Below are 19,682 nucleotides of genomic sequence, written 5' to 3'. Positions count from 1 at the left end.
TATCCACAACATCTTTGTCAATCAGACAACTTGTATCACATTGTCGTATAATTTTCTTATTGTTCTTCTTTCTCACCTTTCTCCTTTTGTTCCTAGTCGGATATTATACATCAGAGTGTATTTGAATTGATTCACACAGAAGACAGACCTGAGTTTCAACGACAGCTACATTGGGCATTAAATCCTGCCCAGTCAGATGATTCTGGACCAAGTGTACAAGGTGAGAACAGAATTTACTGTTTGCCTATTGGATTTCTTTTGTTGTTTTTTGTTTGTTTGTTTTGTTTTTTGGGCTTTTTTAATTTGTCTATGTAAAAAAACTGAGATAATTTTAGCTGAATAAAGGAAGAAATACTATATTTCAAATTGACTTGAATTTTACAGACATATTTAGCCAACAGTGAGAATTACTATTTTTTGCACTTTAAATAAGTGCTTTTATTCATAGCACAGCATCATTAAAATACTAATTATACTTCAAATTATAAGACTTTAATTTGGAGTCTAAGTGACAATGTTTCTTAGACTGATCAATCTAAGAATGTGCTAGTTAGTGTTACTATAGGGAATAGTGCATTCATTGCCACATAGACTGGTACTTCTCTTGGAGATAAAAGGGAAAGAGAAATAAAAGATCAAATAGATGAGCCTTTAAGATCAAGTAGTATGCATGCTAGAGCAGAGTTGTCACATGTTACTGGCTGATGCTTAAGTTACCTGCTATATTGAGAAACAACTAAGGAGAATCACACTGCACGTGTATCAGAGCAAAGATGTGTGGGTACAGGTAGCTGTGTGTCATACAGGAAACATGCCTGCATCATACTGACAACAAAGCCATCGAGACAAGTGCTCCATTTTAATGCTCCCTTTGCAGAACAGTTGTTTAAACATGTAGGTAAAATCTTCTGTTACTGTGACTTGATTATAGGGAATTTATTAATCATAAAAAGTCCATTCTTTTTAATAAACTTTAAAGTAACTTAATTTTTTTTAAAAAATAGAGTATGGAAATGCCATGATTTGATAGAGAAAATTTACTGTGTTTGTAACACACTTCAGTATATTTGAGTTTTTCATTTAGCATCAACATTATATCATCTCTAGATCAGTCTCCACAGGCCTGCTGCACAGATAGTTAATAGTAGAGGTCAGTACAGCAAAGAGTATGGTTCTCACAAACCAGGTTTTCATCCTGTTTGCTTTAGAGTGAAGTTGTGGCCTATGGAACTTAAGCAAGTGCATATGAATTTAGAAAACGTTGTTTGAAAAGTATGACACTAGGTTGGATTTGCCTCAGATTTAACTGAATGACAAGAAGAGCTGAGCAGGATTACAAACAATTCTTTATTTTATATCTTGTATTTCTGTCTTGCAAAACCTGCTAATTGTGCCCCATTCCTGAAAGCATTCAGGGATGCTAGGTGGATGGGACTTTCAGGAACTTGGTCTAGTGAAAAGTGTCCCTGTCCATGGCAGGGGGGGTTGCAATTAGGTGATCTCCAAGGTCCCTTCTATCCCAAACCATTCTATGATCCGATGATGTCTTTTGAGCCTCAAGTAGCATCAAATGTTTGGATGTTGAGGATTTTTGAACTGAATTCAGGTATATAGCAAAGGATAATGCTATGACTGTAAGGATCCCCTCCATTTTTGCTAATTTAATCCATTAATGTTTTAATACATTCAGCTATCATTATGCAGACATTTATAGATATACTATAATTTTTCTCAGGCACAGATTCCATCCTGGGTCTGGGAACTGATTCTGCTTCAGTTAGCCTGGACTGGTTATTTCTCACTCAGTACTCTGGTATGCTGCTAAAACCACTGGTTTCCTCAGCTGTTACTGTGCTTCCCAGACATGCCTGGTCCTTGTCTTGTTCCCAGAGAAGTTTGCAAAATTCTGATTTTTCAGTCCAAAATATCTGCTTTGGGGCATTAAGTCTGGATAATCTTTTGAACTTTGCATGTTGCACAACCATATGGTCTTGAGTTTAAAGACAAGCACTTAATGCACTGCATGCTCTGCACATTGCTACATGGTATTGATGAGATCCAGTGTGATCTTCATGAGGGATATGGACTCTGACTCCTGGAGTGTTAACTGCTAGTTTTGCTCTAGGGATTGTAGATGCTCTGTAAGAGTCTTTGCCTTCTTACAGTGAGTCATTTCAAGATCCTGGCAGTAAAACCTCCCTGCCTTCTGTCTGCCTGGAAAAGTACAGCAGTGTTGCTTTCACAAGTGTAGGAGGCTCAGTTTGGAAGCCCATTACCTCCTGTTTTGAGTTCTGTTCCCCTCCTGTCGGGAGCCACTTCTTTCACCACAGCTTTACTCGCTCTTGGGAGCTGCATTTTACTATGAAACTTGACAAACTCCACAGGATCCATCTGGACTTGCTGAACCTTCAAATTTCAGCTCTGTACTTAACAAAAGAACAACACTGAGTTTCTCCTGTGGCAGAAATGCTGAAGGACACACCTACCAGTGCCAAGGATGTCAGCAGAAACCCTGGCACTGATTATTGGGTACTAGATCTGCACCCAGTCAGAGCTGGCATTTTTGAAATATTATTTAGGATTTGCAAGCTGTTTCTTTGATGCTCTTTCTTCATAATCATTGCTTCTTCAGAGAGCTTCGAGAAGCGCCATCTCAGAAATGTTGAAAAATCTCACCATCAATTAAGCAATTTATAATAAAAAAAATATGCAGCAGTAGCAAGTGAGGAAGTTTGCTTTGTCTGTTGAGAACCATCCATGTGACGAGTGTGGGAATTTCTTATTTTCTGATTTCAAAGTTATATGGTAACTGTCTTGGACTACAAATACCTGAGTTTGTCTGCGGGATCTGCTCATTATGGTGACTGGCCAATACAGTTCTTCAGATGGCTCTAATTTTAGATTATCCCTTTTCATCACACTATTAGCTAGGACAGAAAATGGTTTCTTTTTCTCCACACCTTGAATTTTGTTCAGAAAAAATTGACCTAGCATAGCAGTTTTTTTAGGGAAAAAAGGTATCTCCTGATTTTATCTGAAAAGTTGGATAACTCAGCATGCTTGTAGGATTTGGATAGCCTTAGGTTGCAAGGCATTTTGGTAAGACATCAACAATCTCATTTAGCTCCAATTCAGGCCCTTGTATTCATAGGAGATTAAATTGAACTGGCTTTTGGTAATGATTTGTTTACCTTTGTGTTTGTTTTGCCAGTGTTCTAACCTCTGAGCCTATCTGTAAGTTTTTCCAGCTGTTCACGAGACATAATTATATTTGAGAAAATATGATGTGGTGTGTTAAGTGACATGCTCTCCCTGACCTCATCTCCATGTCTGGAAGGTCAATATGGGTTCTTAAAATCTGTGTTATTATTTTGTCCATACTTGATAATAGGTTCTCTAAGAGTACATGGACTGTTTTTTAAATTAAAGGGTATTTATAATAAAATGTCTTTCTAAGCTGGATATTTCTCAATTTTCTGCATGTATGAATTCCTAGAGAATGACTGTTTTTTTAATCTGTATTGCAAACAAGATTGCTGTGCTAAATTTGCTGTGAGTAGTAATTCTCTGGTATCTCTGTATATGTAGTCTCATGTAGAACATATGTATTCTATCAGAAGTTTATTGGTTTACCTTCTGGTTTTACTTTCCAAATGTTTAAGTCTGTTTTGTAAATACCACTTAGCAGCAAATGCTTGTCCTGACAAGGTGGAAGGATACCATGTTATTATTCTAGTTAACAATCATGGTTTTGAGTTTTTTTAAAACAAATAACCCTCCAAACACAAGTACTCCAGGTATACCTGGAGAAGTAACTATGGTGTTTTGATTGGCAGAGCCCAGAAATATTTTCACTATTTAGTAGGGTGATTTTGCCATCTTTGGAGAAAAATGCTGATTTTTTGTGGTTGTTTCCTAAAGTTGCTGATTTTTATTTATTGCTACTGCTTTCATCTGTCTGTCTGGAAAGCAAGTTTCACAGTTTGATATCATTACTGTTGTTTTTAAATACTCAGTTCCTGTAGTTGCTTTGACTTTTTTGTCATTGTAGGAACATGAGTGTGTTCTCTGCTGAGAACTCTGCTCTTTGCAACTGGTCCAGAGACTAGGCTGTTGACAAACATAATGAATAAATTAAAAACCCAAACAAACAAAAGCCCCAAAGAAAAAAAACCAAAAAAAGCGCTTAAAAATAAATTACATTCAGTTTTCAAATACCATTGCCTGTAAAACATAATCCCATCAGAAGAATTGATGCTTAACCTCAGTGTTACAATCATTATATGTTCTGAGGATGTTTCCAGTTTACGTTGTTCTTGCTCAGGTCATGACCTAACGCTTTGTTTATGAGACGGAAGATCTTTGTTATAGATAGCCTTCACTAGGTGTTCTTCTAAAAATAATCCATATAAATAATCCTTTCCTGCAGGAGATAATGGCTTTTCACAGCCAGCAACCTATTATAACCCAGACCAACTTCCTCCGGAGAATTCTTCCTTTATGGAAAGGAATTTCATCTGCAGGTTACGATGTCTCCTGGATAATTCATCTGGATTCCTGGTGAGTAGAGTTACATAAATCTTCCAGATATGCTTAAAAGTTGGAAATCTGCATTATCTTAACAAGAGGTGCAGCAACTTAATCTATTTTTTTAAGTCTCCAAAGATATCTGAGCTGCTTGAACCACAAAGTTTCAGTTAATGACACTGAATGTGTCCCCCTTAAGATGTTGTCACAACCAGGTGCAAGTTCTCTCATTTCTCATGGCCCGGATTCCTTAGTGAAATGTAAATAAGCAACTGCTTTTGTAAAGCGCTGTGTGATTTGTAGGTCAAAAAGCATTACAAGAGTATTTTCTTGTATCAAGTTGAGTATCTTGAGGTGCAATAAGTTATAGTAATTAAGAGTACCATTGTTTTTACTTTTTGGAAAAGTTTGTGCTTGCCCTTTTTAATGCATGTTTTGTTAGTCAATTATTTTGATTTTAAAACAAGTATGGATGGGTTTATCACCCTCTTTGTGATATCTTACAAAATAGAATTCTTTCAAATTGCAAAACTGAACATACAAATTTGCAAGAGAAATAATGCTGTAATTGTATGCATGTATGTTCATTAGAATATTAGAAGCCACAGCTGATATTTGATCCTATGTGTTTGGTTTTTTGTTGTTTTTTTTTACAGATTAATCTTCCCATTAATTAATTTTTCAGTAAGTAGATATTGAAGTGAAACATTCAGGGGTATAACAACAGTGTTCTGTACTTGTTAGCTAACTTTTATGTATGCCATCCTGTAAAGCTTGAGTCTCATGGATCTTCAAAAGAATGAAAAATACATGTTTTACATCATAACAAAAATATCTTCCTTTTAAATATCTCCAGCATATAACAATTACTTTTTTCCTCATCCTAAGGCTATGAATTTTCAAGGACGATTGAAGTTTCTCCACGGACAAAACAAGAAAGGGAAGGATGGTGCTGCTTTGTCTCCTCAGCTTGCACTGTTTGCAGTAGCTACTCCCCTGCAGCCACCATCTATCCTTGAGATACGGACCAAGAACTTCATCTTCAGAACTAAACACAAGCTGGATTTCACACCTACTGGCTGTGATGCAAAGTAGGTGTAAATTATTCTGTGTAATTGTCTAATGCTGACGAAATAGGTTTCAAGTATGTATTTGAAATATAAAGCAGGCTACTCTTTTGGTATGTAAACTGTTTCAGTGATGGTTGTTAGAAGCTGTTAAGGTTTTTCTCTCCAGACCTGCTATCAAGCAAGGAGAAATGGATTTGCCACAGTCTATTTCCTTGAAATGGCATACTGCTCTCTGACTCTCAGTTAGAAAAGCAAAGCAAAAACCCGCAAAACCGACCCAAAATAGAAAAAACAAAAGACAGCATACTAATGTATTAGGGAAGAAGAAAAGTTTCATGCTAAATCTGGTTTGAAATTTGGTTTTAGAACTGATAGAACAAGTGTTTTATTTCATTCTACATTTCTCCTTCAGTTCAAATAGGTGTAAAATGCAATAGATTTTTTTTTTCTTAAAAATAAATTAAATACTTTTTATACTATGACTTTTACCTATTTTCAAATCCATTTCCAAATTATTTTCCATATGTAAAATTTGGAAACACTACTGCAACACAAGATCAAATTAATGTTACTATGCTTCAACATGGCAAGAAGCACATTAGGATGCTTTTTTATCAAAATAAAAATTTCTGGCCTCCCTGCTTCTCCTCTTCCTCCTATTTTTGACTGACGATGCTTTCATTTTCATTCAAGTCTCTCATCTGGGTTTCCACACCTGCTTACAGATTAGAATTGAATTACTTGGTATTTTGTCTACTGAGAGACCAAAATGGTTTATTTCTCTAAGCTGATACAAGTAAAAATTTACAAAATGTTAACACAAGTGTTTCTTTCCTCTTTTATATATTTTTATTCACTTGAAACGTTCAGTTTTTGTCATATTTTACAGTTTTATGTATATTGTTCCCCATCCCTTCTTTCCCTCTTTTTTTACCTTTAGTCTTTGAATCTCCATTTCTTTGTTTCAAATCCTGTTTAGTTCTCTTTTTGGCTATGTTGTTTTATCATGTATCACATAGAGATCACATGAATTGTGTTAAGTGTTTCATCTCCCCAGCCCCTAGTAAAGTACTCTAATTTTAGCTGCCAGGGTCAAACATGACTCCTGCTAGTGGTCCTCCTCTGAGTCATATCTTGTTTAAATGCAAACACAGGGGTCCCAAACCACTCAAAAGGGATGTAGTTCTGAACTACATCTGCATTCAAACTTTAAACTAGTAAAAATTCTAATTTAGGTAAGAAGTTTTAGATCACTGAATTTAAACCCCTACTTAACTCTACACACAAGCACCTAAGAAACAGGGCTAAGAAAACTGTGTCTTTCTTTGGAAGTAATGGGAGCCACCTGCTAGGAGTGAATATGTTGAGTAGTATGGAACTGAGAGTCCAGCTGTAGGCATCCACTTTTCTTTTATGATCTAATGGTTTTGTGAACCCAGTCCTAGTCACTGAAGGGAACCTGGCAGACTAATTAAAATTTTATGACTTGTTGACTATTTTTTATTAGCTGATCTGCTTCCACATACAATTGATATAGCAACAAAATGTAGTTAGCACTTGCATCTGAAATGTTCTAGCCATAATGAACTTGCTTGACATTCATTCTGTGAGTTGGTTCACCAGCAGGGTTGCAATTTTTTGGTTTTACCTTCCAGAGGAAAGATTGTCCTGGGATACACCGAAGCAGAGCTGTGTATGAGAGGAACAGGATACCAGTTTATTCATGCAGCTGATATGCTTTATTGTGCTGAAAACCACATACGAAGTAAGTTTCATTCCCTAAGAAAGCTTGAAAAATCAAAGCATGGAGTATTTTTTAGTATGAATGCAATGTGAACTATAGAAAAAAAGGAGGTTGTTAACAAAAAGAACACTCATTCATATTGATTTCATAATGTTCTGTCTGTCCTTCAAAAACTTACACTGGTTAAAGAAATGTTTAATATTCCTATTTAAACCCTTTTAGGATGAATAGTCCAGTCTCTGACACATCTTGCTCTTACCGCTTCTCTGCTCAACCTAACTTCTGCTATTTCAACAACTTTCTTTGGGCAAGGGGTCTATCAAAGACAGCCTTCCTGTTAGCAAGTTAAATAAAGCATTTTCTTTTGATATTGGTGTAAGATTTTTACCAGAAATTAATCTCTGATTTAACATGCTGGCATCCAAACATTTCTGGGTTTGATTCTTGGCAGCTTGAGTTAGTTTAAGTAACAATTATGGAGGGAAGTTTCAGAATATTATGGAACTTCTTTTCTAATGACTTCTCTTAAAAAGTTGTTTGTTTTTTTTTCTTTTATCCCCTCATAGACAATTGGATAATGCCTCTCAGAAGGTTATTCTCAACCTATTTAAGCATATTTTCTGTTTCAGGTGTAGCTCAGTCACTGCTGCTTATCAGTGGATTTGTTTTTCATAAAGAAAAACAAAGAATGGTTCCAGAGTAGATTAAGATAAAGAAAAGAAGTTTTGTAGCAAATATTTTTGGTTAGATTCTTAGACTTTCCTAATACATTTTATTTAATTTTTTTTGTCTAGAAATGCAGGGATTTTGAGCAATTGTATTCCTCCCACCTCTCACCTCTGTGAATCACATATTTAAGAATTATCTTTAAAATCCACATTCATCACACAACCTTCACCTAGAACAACAAAACCAGCCAGAAATAAAATAAAGCTCCCCACACAAAAACCAAGATAACTTTATCACAACACAAAACAAAATTTGACAATTTACACAAAGTCCACTGGCTGTCCCTTCACCACAATTTACAACAAAACTTTCCCATGATAGGTCTACTCTCTGACATTGTTCAGTACTCATTTTGCCTCTTACCTCTACTAGTTACTATCCTTATCTCAAAATCCTCACAATCCTGGGTTTTGGCACCAAAATGACTGTAGTGGGTTCACCCTGGCTGCATTGTAGGTACCCACCAAAGCCTCTCTATCTCTGCCCTCCACAACTGGACAAGGGAGAAAAGATATACTGAAGGGTTCATGGGTTGAGATGAGGACCAGGAGAGATCAATCACCAAATACTGTCACAGGCAAAACAGACTTCATCTGGGCATATTAATTGAATTGATTATTAATAAAACCAAAGCAGGATAATGAGAAATAAAGGCCTTAAAAACACCTTCCATGAGAAAACCCGCTCCAGCATGGGCTCCTCTCTCCATGGGTCTGCCAGGAGCCTGTTCCAGCACTGGCCTCCCATGGGTTCACAGCCTCCTCTAAGGCATACGCCTGCTCCAGCATGGGTCTCCTCCATGGACTGCAAGTAGATCTCTGCATCCCCATGGTTCTGCTTGGGCAGATCCATTCACCATGGTCTGCACCACGGGCTGCAGGGGATTCTCAGCTCTGGCACCTCCTGCCCTTCCTTCCTCACTGACCTTGGTGTCTGCAGAGTTGTTCCTCTCACATATTCTCAACTCACTCTTCTCTTGCCACAATTATATCTGCACAATAATTATTTTTTTTTCCTTAAATGTTATGACAGAGGCATTACCATAATTTCTAATTGTCCCAGTCTTGCCCAGCAGCATGTCCACCTTGGAGATGCCAGGGATTTGTTCTACTGGAAATGGAGGAAGCTTCTAGCAGTTTCTCACAGAAGCCACCCCTGTAGCCCTCCCTGCCACTACCAAAACCTGGCCATAAGAACCCAGTACAGAAATATACCATAAAAAATTGAGTATGTTTATCAAGCATTGTTAGTGGTAGTTGGAATGAAACGTAAAATTTTTAAGTATCTCTGCATAAACCAGTCAAAATGTGAAAGAATTGGATTCAGAACTAATATGTTTCTAATTGTTAAAGTGATAGTCACTTTTTGAAGGTAAGAGAGACTTGGGCTTTTGTCATTTACATATTCTAGTATTTATTAATTTCTGTTACTGAAAAAATAATGGACAAAGCCCCATATAGAATGCTGTCAATCTATAGCAGATATCTTGCAGTTTTGACTTCCATAAATTAAATTAGACATCTTGAAGTGATCAGTCATCCTGATGCACTGGGAATGCATTAGTGCCACATTGAATTGGGTAATTGAGGACATAAGATTTGTAAAATTTCTCTACAAAGGGATTCCTTTCATAGCATACAGATTTTCATGCTTTTGTTTGCTGGACAGTAAACAGTATGCTTATTCTTTAGTGATGAAGACAGGTGAGAGTGGAATGACTGTATTTAGGCTTCTAACCAAAGAAAATCGATGGGCCTGGGTACAGGCAAATGCACGTCTTGTCTACAAAAATGGAAGACCAGATTACATCATTGCCACACAGAGACCTCTTACGTAAGTCATCATTTCATAAAGTAGCGTGCTTCAAAAACTGAAAACTAGCCCAAAGCTGTTTATATTCACAAAGGAATTTCTGTTTTTTAAGTATTACTCTTTATATTCCAGATTCCCAAAAGTCTTTCAGTTTGCTAACAAACATGTAAAGAATTCTGATCTTTCAGAACTTGTGGCATAGTCCTTTTGTATAAAACTTTAGATATATTGATTTCTTAGAAAGAACAAGATCAGCAGCAGAAGCATGAGGTTATTCCATCCACTGTATTCAATCCCAATGAGCAAAAACTGAGAAATCCAACTGCAGTTGTGTAGAAAGAATAACAAAGAAATTCAGTCCTGAATTTTAGTGCTGAACTAAGTTCTGCATAATATGGAATTCAGCCTTGTTAAATACGTTAAGTAATTTTTGCTAAGGACTCTGTAAAATGGAGAAGAAGAGATCCTTCAAATATTGATTTACTTGCTAAACCAAGAAAAGCTTAATGCATGGAACAAAGCCCACTTATTTTCATTTCAGTCCATAATGCACAGAAAATAGTGTATGCTATCTAGATTTAATTACAAATGTAATATGTAAATGTGGCATTACAGTCATAAGCTCCTTATTTCATAATCTGCCTCTTGGTTTAACTCAGCCAAGTTGAGCTAGAATAGGTAGGAATTTGAAAAATGCCTACAAATAGAAGAGTTTATTTTTTATGTTAATTCCAGGGGACAAAAAGATTAGAGTAACTGTTTAGTAGTGCAGTGCCATGCTATATATCTGATTTATTTTCAGAGATGAAGAAGGGGCAGAACATCTACGGAAGCGTAACATGAAGTTGCCCTTCATGTTTGCCACTGGTGAGGCTGTGTTGTATGAGGTGTCTTTGCCTATGTCGAGCCTTATGGACCCCTCTCAACCGAAGAGTAAAAGCACAGTGGGAAAAGGAGCCAAAGCAACGCTACACGATGATTCTGTGGATCCAAACTCCCTCCTAGGTGTCATGTTAAGGCAAGATGAGTCTGTTTATCTCTGCCCTCCAGCATCACATAAACTTTCTTTTGAGCGGAACTTCTTTGCAGACAGTAGGGATGAACTGGGTGGTGTTGTTAGCAGTGGCTGGACAGACAATCTCCTGCCTGCTGGAAATCACAACATTCTCAAACGGGAGCTGATGGAGTGTTCCCAGGACAGTGTTCCACTTCCTGAAGACAGTGCAGCACTCTTTCAGGATAACAAAACCAGTGACCTGTACAGCATCATGAAAAATCTGGGTATTGACTTTGAAGATCTTAAGTGTATTCAGCAGGATGAGGAGTTTTTTAAAACTGAATTATCCGATGTGGATGATATTGGGGACATCAACATAACTGATGAAATCCTGACTTATGTTCAGGATTCCTTAAATAAATCTGACTTCTTATATTCAGACTGTAATCAGCAGCAGCCCTTGGTCCAGAATGAAGGTTGCATGGTACAGCAGGACTTAGACCCACATCAACTTCATCAGCACCAGAAACAGCTTGTGGAACAGCAACAACAGCAGCAGCAACAGCAGCTCTGTCAAAAGATGAAACATATGCAAGTCAATGGGATGTTCACAAACTGGAGCTCTGGCATGCCTCTTAGCTGCTCACAGCAGCAGCCCCAGCAATACGTGTTCCCTGGCATGCATGCCAGCACATCTGAGTTCTCTTACAAATCAGAAGTTAACACTTCCCCTTATGAGTGTAGGCAAGACTTTGTTCCTTACAAGCAACCCACAGCAATGATGCCACAGCTTTCTAATTTTGCCCAAATGGATTTTCCTGCAGCGGGTTTTGATGGATCGACCTATTCTGCTTCTTCCAACTTCGAGGATTTTCTCAGCTGTTTGCAGCAAGTCCCTGAGAACCTTGAGTGTGGGATAAACTCTGAGTCGGTTCTGCTCACTCCTCAAACTTGCTATGCAGGCGCTGTTTCTATGTACCCGTGCACACAGGAGGCACAGCCCAGCTGCGTGGATCAAATGCAGTATGATCCCATGATGACGAATCAACAACAACAAACATTGGGGAACAAGGTATGGTAAACAGCACTGCTGCACTGCTTGCATTTTGAATTGAGTTTATATTGTTTTGGGTGACTGCTGTGGGGCAGTTTGTCATGAATGAATTGCTGAGTTTGAGATGGATGGGTTAGCAGTGTGTGGATGTCTTTGCTTTATTTGTTCATTAGAGTGAAGAGAGTTGGACTTGATCAGGTTTACATATACTGTACCTGCAGTCTGATAGCTCTCTTTGGCAGTCTTAATCTAGACTGAATGAAGTAGTCTGTGGTACTATACCAGCAATTTTCCTAATAGGAGCAGGAGAAAAGTAGATTGGTCTAAGTCTTGGAATTTGCTAATAGACCCTTTAGAGAGGAGTTGAGTGTGCTTGGCACACTCATTTTCATTAAATATGTTGTAAGGATAAAAAAAAAATGTTTTTGAAGTGTGAGTATTGTCTAGCTACTCAGATTCCTCAATGATTTTAGGATTAGTTGTTACTGAAAAAAAAAATTATATTTTGCTATAAGTGAAAGACAGCTTGTTGCTCAAGCTGCTGTCTGAATTAATTGCTGAAGGAAAAAGGATTGGAAAAAGTTATAATCACAGGAAGCTAAGCTGGTCCTTTTTCACCAAGGAGAGTGCTCAATAAATGCCATAGAAGAGATGATCCTGGCTGTAGCACAGACTGCAGTTGTAAACACTGTTCTTCATTGGTAAAATCAACTTAGAAATAAAATTAAATTACTAGTTCCTGATTCTGAATAACCTTTGCTGAAGTACTTTCTGTTGTACCTTTTATTTCTGTTAACGCTGCTAAAGTACAGAGCCACAATTTTTTTGTTTTGTTTTATCTCAATGAGTTAATGTTCTGAAGTACTGATCCTGCAAATGCTTATGCACATGCATAAGCATTTGCAGAATTCAAGTATTAATTGGCATTTAACCTATGCAAGACAAAGGTAAGGAATGCAGTTAGAGCATATCCATTTTTTCACATGCTTAATACAAGTACGAAACATTCCCTTTTTAAAACTGCTTCACTGCTGAAAAGAATGCAATTGCAGAATTGCAGAAATTTACCTAAAATATAGCACAGTTCAGCAAGATGAATGGCTTCTTTCTGAGTGCCCAGGGTTGAAATTGCATGAAGTGACTTTGAGAAACTGCACTGTGCAAACCTGAGCATGGCTTGGCTGTGCCTTGCCTGGCTGTGCTCAGTGCTCAGTCTTTCAGAGTGCTTCTTAATAGGGTGGCAGAGCAGCTCCAGGGCCATCCAAGTTTGTCTTTATAGTAACAAAGAATTACTATTTTCACAAAAGCTGTACTAATATGATGCATCAGTTTTGAACAGCCATTGCATTTGCAACTCCATTTCTTTATTTTTAATCCTAGTTTCAATTGCATTTATTTTGCAGATTATTTTGTTTTTACACCTCCTTAAACATTTTTGTTATGACCCTTATTTTTTAATTTTTTCCTTGCATTTTCTTCACCTCTGTTTATAAAAAGCTTAATGACCAAAACAGCACCTCTGAAAAAATTTTGTCTATTGCTTCATATTTACTACAAGGCTGAGCTGCAATAATAATTAGACAGTTTGTTGTTGTAAAAAAAAATGAACAAAGGCTACTTTGTGAAAAATTGTCCTTACTTAATTTGTTCAGAGGCAAATTCAGCCCCTCTTGTTAGGGTGTTCCTGTGCTACATGGGGCTAAGTAGCACTGCATAAGCAGAAGCCTTGTGTGACTAAGCAGATAGGTTAGAGCTGTCTGAGCCCACATTCACACAGCCAAACCAAAGTAGGGCAGTCTTGGTGGCTGGGTTTAGCACACTGACATCCCTGACAGTGGTTAGAGTCCAGAGACAGGACAGATGTGGCTATACAAGCCATGACTGGTATCTTTTCAGACTTCCAACTCTCATTGATTTCTATGTGAAAAGACTACAGAATTAGAAAGTCAGAAGGGTCTATTGTGGTCACATGCCTTGACTTTCTGCCTATCTTGTAATTGTGGTAGGAGCATAGCCAGTGTCGTCTAAAATCACTTTCAGTGATGGAGAAGGACAGAAAGGCCTGTGAACATCTAGCTGCTTGTTTAGGATCCGTATTCCTTTATTAAGCAGAAGAAACCTTCCTAAGTACTTGATTCTATGTTGAGAGCGTTCTTAAAAAATTTAATGTGTGGTCATCTTATTAATGAAGAATATTGAAATCACCTGCTTCTGTAAGAAATAATCCTTGTGTCTGCTCTTAAAAGTGTGTCAGGTTTGATTAAAAACATAATTCACATGGTTTTGTTGTTAAGAAGTTAGAAGAATTGTGCACATTTAGTCAAATTTCAATGTTTGCTTAAATGGAAAAAAGAAAAACTAATACCCAGCATAATTTGATAGATGAATGGATGAATGAATGTATAAGACATGTTCTTAAAGACAAACCTTGAAGGAATGAGTACTTAGGATATAAGCTACTCCTAAAGAGATGATGGAAATGTTTAAAATACTTTATTGCATTTTCTTTGCATGACTGAATGGAGTATTTTGTAGATAAAGTCCATAGCATGACAGGAAGCATTACATTAGGTGATTAAAATAATCCTATGAACAATTATGTTAAGACTGATGAATGCCATTCATTGCTTTTACTTGGCATTGTCAATATAAGGACTGCTACAAAGCCCACCCTGCAACATTTCAGCCAGTGGATTGCATACAGTATACTTCAGCTTATGGATAGGGCTGCTTGTGCATTCCTGGAGGAGCTGTTATGTCTGGATCCCACTGCAGGCATGGAAAGATGTAAATAGGTTGCTTTTAAAATGTAACAGCTGGATGTGGCAAACATGCCTTCTCTCAGACTGTACTTTCTAGAAATGGAAAACTCTATTGCATTTTAGATAACAGAATTATTTCTTCACTTAGCCAGAAGTAGGGTTCCCATTGACTTCAATATGGGTAAGATTTAGTGATGATTCAGTCCCTATTTTAAAGCAAATTAAATTCTCATTAATCATAATTTAAAAACCTATCAAAGCTAATGGATTTTAAGATTTTTAAGTATTTTAAGATTATTTCATCCAACGTGTCTTTAGGAGGATTTTTAAATACTTATAAATTAATTGGTTTCCTATACTAACTATTTATATTCTCTTTCTTTCCTGCCAGTTCCAAAATGGTTTCAATGGAGGAAATGTAAATGAATCATATCCCTCTCAGTTAGATGTGATCAGTAATGCACAGACTGCCACACATCTTCAGCCTCTTCATCATCCAAAAGAACCCAGATCCTTCTCAGATTTGGCATCTAGTGGATTTATGTGATTCAGATCTAGAGCTCCATCTGTGATTTTGTCTGGGCGTCAGGTTGCTCTGAGGAAAAGCTTGATAAGTCTCTCTTTGAGCGTTAGACTTTACCAGCTAAATTACATTTTGAGAATATGAGGTTGGTTGCACTATATATGGGTGGATATGTAATTCAAGACCTGGCTTTTTGGAATGACAGGTGGAATTAAATCTTCCAATTGAAAGTAAGCATGTGCTGTTTTCCATCAGGCTGACTGTGTCCTTGCAGTATGGATTGCGTACATACTACAGACTATGTCATGCTATACAACATAAGATAAGGCAAATGGTTTTGTTGTTTAGAAAATTGGGCACTTTACAAATAGCACTGATGGCACAAGGAAGGTGATTTCACACGTGGATTATTTCCAGACTTTATTTTTTAAAAACTATTAAAAAGCTCTAAATTCATGAGAATCAAAAGCACTTAATTTTAATGCATACTGAGCTCTGTAATCACTTATTTTATATTTGAATCCTTTTGTTTTAAGTCTCCATTTCTAGCACTTTAATAGAAGGCTTAGTACAAGGATATGATATGCAACTTCAGGTTTTCTATGAAACAGACCCCTTGCATTCCTCCTTTTCATGTCAACCTTAAGTGCCTCACAATTTAGCTACCTTGTTTCTGATGGGAGCTTATTTTAGAAAAAACTCACAGTAAATGTCATCTCTAGTATGTGAACTTTTAGCTAACATCAACAGTGCTACTGGCTGTCTTTTTTTCTTTCCCTTTAACAATTATTTGTTTAGAGAGTGACTTAATTCATCTGTGGATTTGTTACACTATTATCAGGAGTCGTTAATGTTCTGAATTTAGTTCAGCTAAAGAATTTGAGTTTATACTGCTTTTCTGCTTTCTTCAGGTAATACAGGGTATATTAAAAAAGCAGATTTTGCTGAGGGGGAGGAGCAGATCCTCAGGATTAGTTTAGATTATTAATGCTGAAAAACATGTGCCTTATCTTGTGTTAAAACGCTCATAATGTTCTTTAGAAATAATACAAGGCTGCTCTATGCAAATATTTTCATTAAAATGGATATTGAAAAGGATTGCATTTTCACTAAAGGGGGTAAAAGAGTTTCAATAGTGATTGGCATTGACATTATTTTGGCTGCAATTTTCAATGTTAATAGTGGAGAAAGGGTCAGTTTGGTTTTAGTTTTATCCCTGGCAAATTGCACTGCACAGTACAGAAAGATCATTCTTCTTGTGTACATTGGGCAATTTGGAAAGCTTAGCGCAAAATGCTAAATTGGGGAAAGAAAAATCATTAGAGAAGTTCTATTTGCAATAGGTTTTATTTTCAGGAAAAAACCCAAACTAAACATATCCACTAAACATTCTGGGGTTTTCTTTTGCTTTTATGTGAGGACTGTAAAATTGAAGACACCAGTGTTTGGTGCAAAATAATAATCTACATGAAAAATACAGAAATGTGTATATGTTCAAAATATTTCATGCTCTTGTGTGTTGTCTAGTTCATATATAATAAAATGTCTTTGTAAAATATTTTAAACAGTTAATTTTAAAGTATTACATCGTTATACATTAAGAACTATTTTATTACATTTGTTATATATAATGTAAAATGGCAATTTAGCCAGTTTGTTTGAAACAGGCAAAAGTAAATTGGCTCCCTCCAGATAGTTGTTTATATTGTTTAATAAAGGACAATCACTTAAAATTGGAATCCTTTCATAGCTGAAACATGCTTTCTTTGAAGAAGAGTGTATTTTCTTCCGTTGTGTGTGATGTGATACATTAGGCCAAACTTCTAACTCAGTTACAACTTTTCAGATTGATAAGTTCAGCAGTTCTTTTAAGTGAAATTAGTATACATGAAAGGGACATTAAGGAAGTTATTAATTAGGAAAAGCCCATAAAGACATTGTGGGCTTTATTATAAGGTCGGGGTTTTTTTGTTTTTTTTTTCCCATGGTTCAGATTTTGTTTTCAGCACAAGGCAGTAGTAACAAATTCACTTATTATAATTTGAATTAATCCTTGTTTCTGTCTTTTTTTTATTGAAGATGGTGTTCTAAGCCAATATCCGAAATGTCTTCCATATCTAGCTAGTGTGTCATGTTTGCATTTGAACTGGAAAATTAGAAAAAATGCTGTAAAACCAGAAGGTTGAAAGGGATAATGTATGTGTTCCATCTTACAAACCATTATATATCCTGTTTATGAATTTAGTTAAACCAAATACATGTTGTCCTATCACTAAGTGCCAAGGATGCAGTACTACAACAGTGCTGCCCTACTTAATGTAAACAAGTTAGTTGTTTATATGCATATCAGCGTATTTTGTGCATTATCTTATGCGTACAACGTTGACTGTATTAGTGCACTCTTGATCTGCACCAAACTGTACCTACAGTGCACAGGTGTTTCTGAATTGGATCTCTATTAGCCCTTCAGGTCTGTTATAAGTAAGATTATAACCCAGTGTTAGTCAGTATTACTGTCCATTTTTGTACAAGTTTTCTTACCTTGTTTTCCTTTCCAGTTCTCTCTCCTTGGCTATGCCTGCACATACCATGCAATACACCTCTTGCGTTAAGGTATGGTTCTGTAGCGCTCTTGCTCATCTCCACTAAAGTTTGTAAGACATAATACATGGTAATAAAATATTCACTTGAATGTAGCTGAAATGTATGTTCTTTTACTACAAAAAATGTTTGATTTCAGCAGTATACAAAAAAATACGTTATCATATGGTTACTAATATCTTTTGAGAGCTTGTCATCTAAAATAGTTTACAAAACTTGTTATTTACGTCACTGTGGACTTTGCACTTCTCTGAATATTAGATGCAAATACAATGTATATAATTTAGAGTGGTGAACAAATGTGTATTTGTCCATGGAATTAGTATTTTATACTTGCATGAAAATGAGTTTATAAATAAAGTTTGTAAATAGCAAGCCACAATTAGTAGTTGGAAGGCTCTTATATTCATTGCTTAGTTACAGTAAATTCACAGTCGAACAGTACTGAGGCAGAAACAGGTTTCTGTGTTGGTGCTGCTGAAAAGAAGCATGTTCTCTTTTGTGATCTGTAGCTGGCCATTGGTACTTACATTACATTGGTATTTGCTGTTTATTACTAGTTCGTAGAGACGTTCAGTTAAGAAAACAGTTTCTTTCTAATATTTGCTAATATTACTGTTTCCTGTGTACTCTGTTGGCTTTGCATGATAATCTTTTAAATTGTTTGTAATGCTAAGTCAAATGTTTCACTGTAATTCCCTATGCAGTTTACCAAATTTACAATACTTGTTTAGTGCCATGATGGACAATAATTTAATTGGCTGGAACTACACAATTGTCCTGTAAAATGTATTAAGACAAATGTCTTATCCGGAATCAATACTAGGCTATGAACTCTGTATGTCAGTCCTATTGTTTACTCTCCTTGCACTGCATGAAAGACATGCTAAGGTACGAGTATAATTCAACAAGACTGCAAATCTCTAAGATAACATCTGGAAATAATCAAGCAATAATATAAGCAACACTGGCTATCCTTTTCTTTGTAGTCTGTTGCATTTGTTAAAAGTACACTTTCAAGCCACATATCAATCTGTCTCCAGATGCATAGGACCTTACTGTCCAGATTTATTTGAAGGAAGGAGATACTTTCTTCTGGAAAATGACATTTTCTTTTTAATTTATGAATTTTTTTCTTCTTTGTCCTAATTCAACGTGCAAGTTAACAACCAGAGTGATGCAAAACCAGTGGTAGGGCACTGCATCAAAAGCTCAGGCAATTTGTTGGTAGAAGTCATCTTACTCAAGGCTCTGTCAGAGGGAAGCTTTTCCAAATAGCTATTTTGGAGATCTTCTAGTGAGGAGCCATGTCTTCCACTCATTTAAACTGAGAGCTGTTTTATTCTCAGGTGATTTTGTTTTTCTGAGAACTGGCTTTTTAAGAAGTTATTTCTCCTATCTAGAGTAAGAGCCTCATTCTACTTCTAATATTTTTATTCTGTCATTGATTAATTTAGCAAATTATCTTCCTGCCTTCATTCCTCTCTGCCCAGGCATCCTTCCTTACTAGCTGATGCTTGTACTTCTCACTAAGTAGACAAGACAAAAACATCTTTAGATGTCCAAAATATAAGTTGACATCTAAAACTAAAAGTGAAAGTCCCCCCATTGTATACTTTGCAATATAAAAAACTATACAATCTAAACATGTCATTTCCAGCATGGGGCACTCTTCAGTTTCACCCATTTCATTCCTGTTCCCTCCAGACAGCACTGCTCGCTTTGATTGCTTATCAATGAATCTGAGCCAGGTCTGCAGAGGTCTTTCACTCTAGCAAGTTCTGCTGCATTGATTTTTCTGATGAACCCACATTCTATAAATCCTCTTATCTCTTGAAGTTTGTCTTCCTGACAAGTGAAGAG

At 36.5% G+C, this 19,682-nt stretch overlaps 1 protein-coding gene across 1 annotated transcript in view; it reads left to right on the top strand.

Annotated features, from left to right (window-relative positions):
- The window catches only part of AHR (aryl hydrocarbon receptor), a 62,691-nt gene extending 44,490 nt beyond the window's left edge, over window positions 1-18,201 (top strand). Inside the window, exons 5-11 of the mRNA XM_005518854.2 lie at window positions 97-220; window positions 4,430-4,560; window positions 5,416-5,618; window positions 7,253-7,362; window positions 9,762-9,903; window positions 10,685-11,951; window positions 15,087-18,201. Of these exons, the coding sequence (XP_005518911.1) occupies window positions 97-220; window positions 4,430-4,560; window positions 5,416-5,618; window positions 7,253-7,362; window positions 9,762-9,903; window positions 10,685-11,951; window positions 15,087-15,242 (2,133 nt within the window). The 3' untranslated portion in view covers window positions 15,243-18,201. The remainder of the gene's footprint in view (window positions 1-96; window positions 221-4,429; window positions 4,561-5,415; window positions 5,619-7,252; window positions 7,363-9,761; window positions 9,904-10,684; window positions 11,952-15,086) is intronic.
- The last annotated feature ends 1,481 nt before the right edge of the window (window positions 18,202-19,682 follow it).

The sequence above is a fragment of the Pseudopodoces humilis genome, chromosome 1, assembly GCF_049639895.1.
Source record: "Pseudopodoces humilis isolate 2021_Gansu_Grassland_sample_001 chromosome 1, ASM4963989v1, whole genome shotgun sequence".
Classification (NCBI taxonomy): domain Eukaryota; kingdom Metazoa; phylum Chordata; class Aves; order Passeriformes; family Paridae; genus Pseudopodoces; species Pseudopodoces humilis.
Note: the sequence above shows the minus strand (reverse complement) of the source record. Positions and strands in the feature narration are given on the sequence as shown.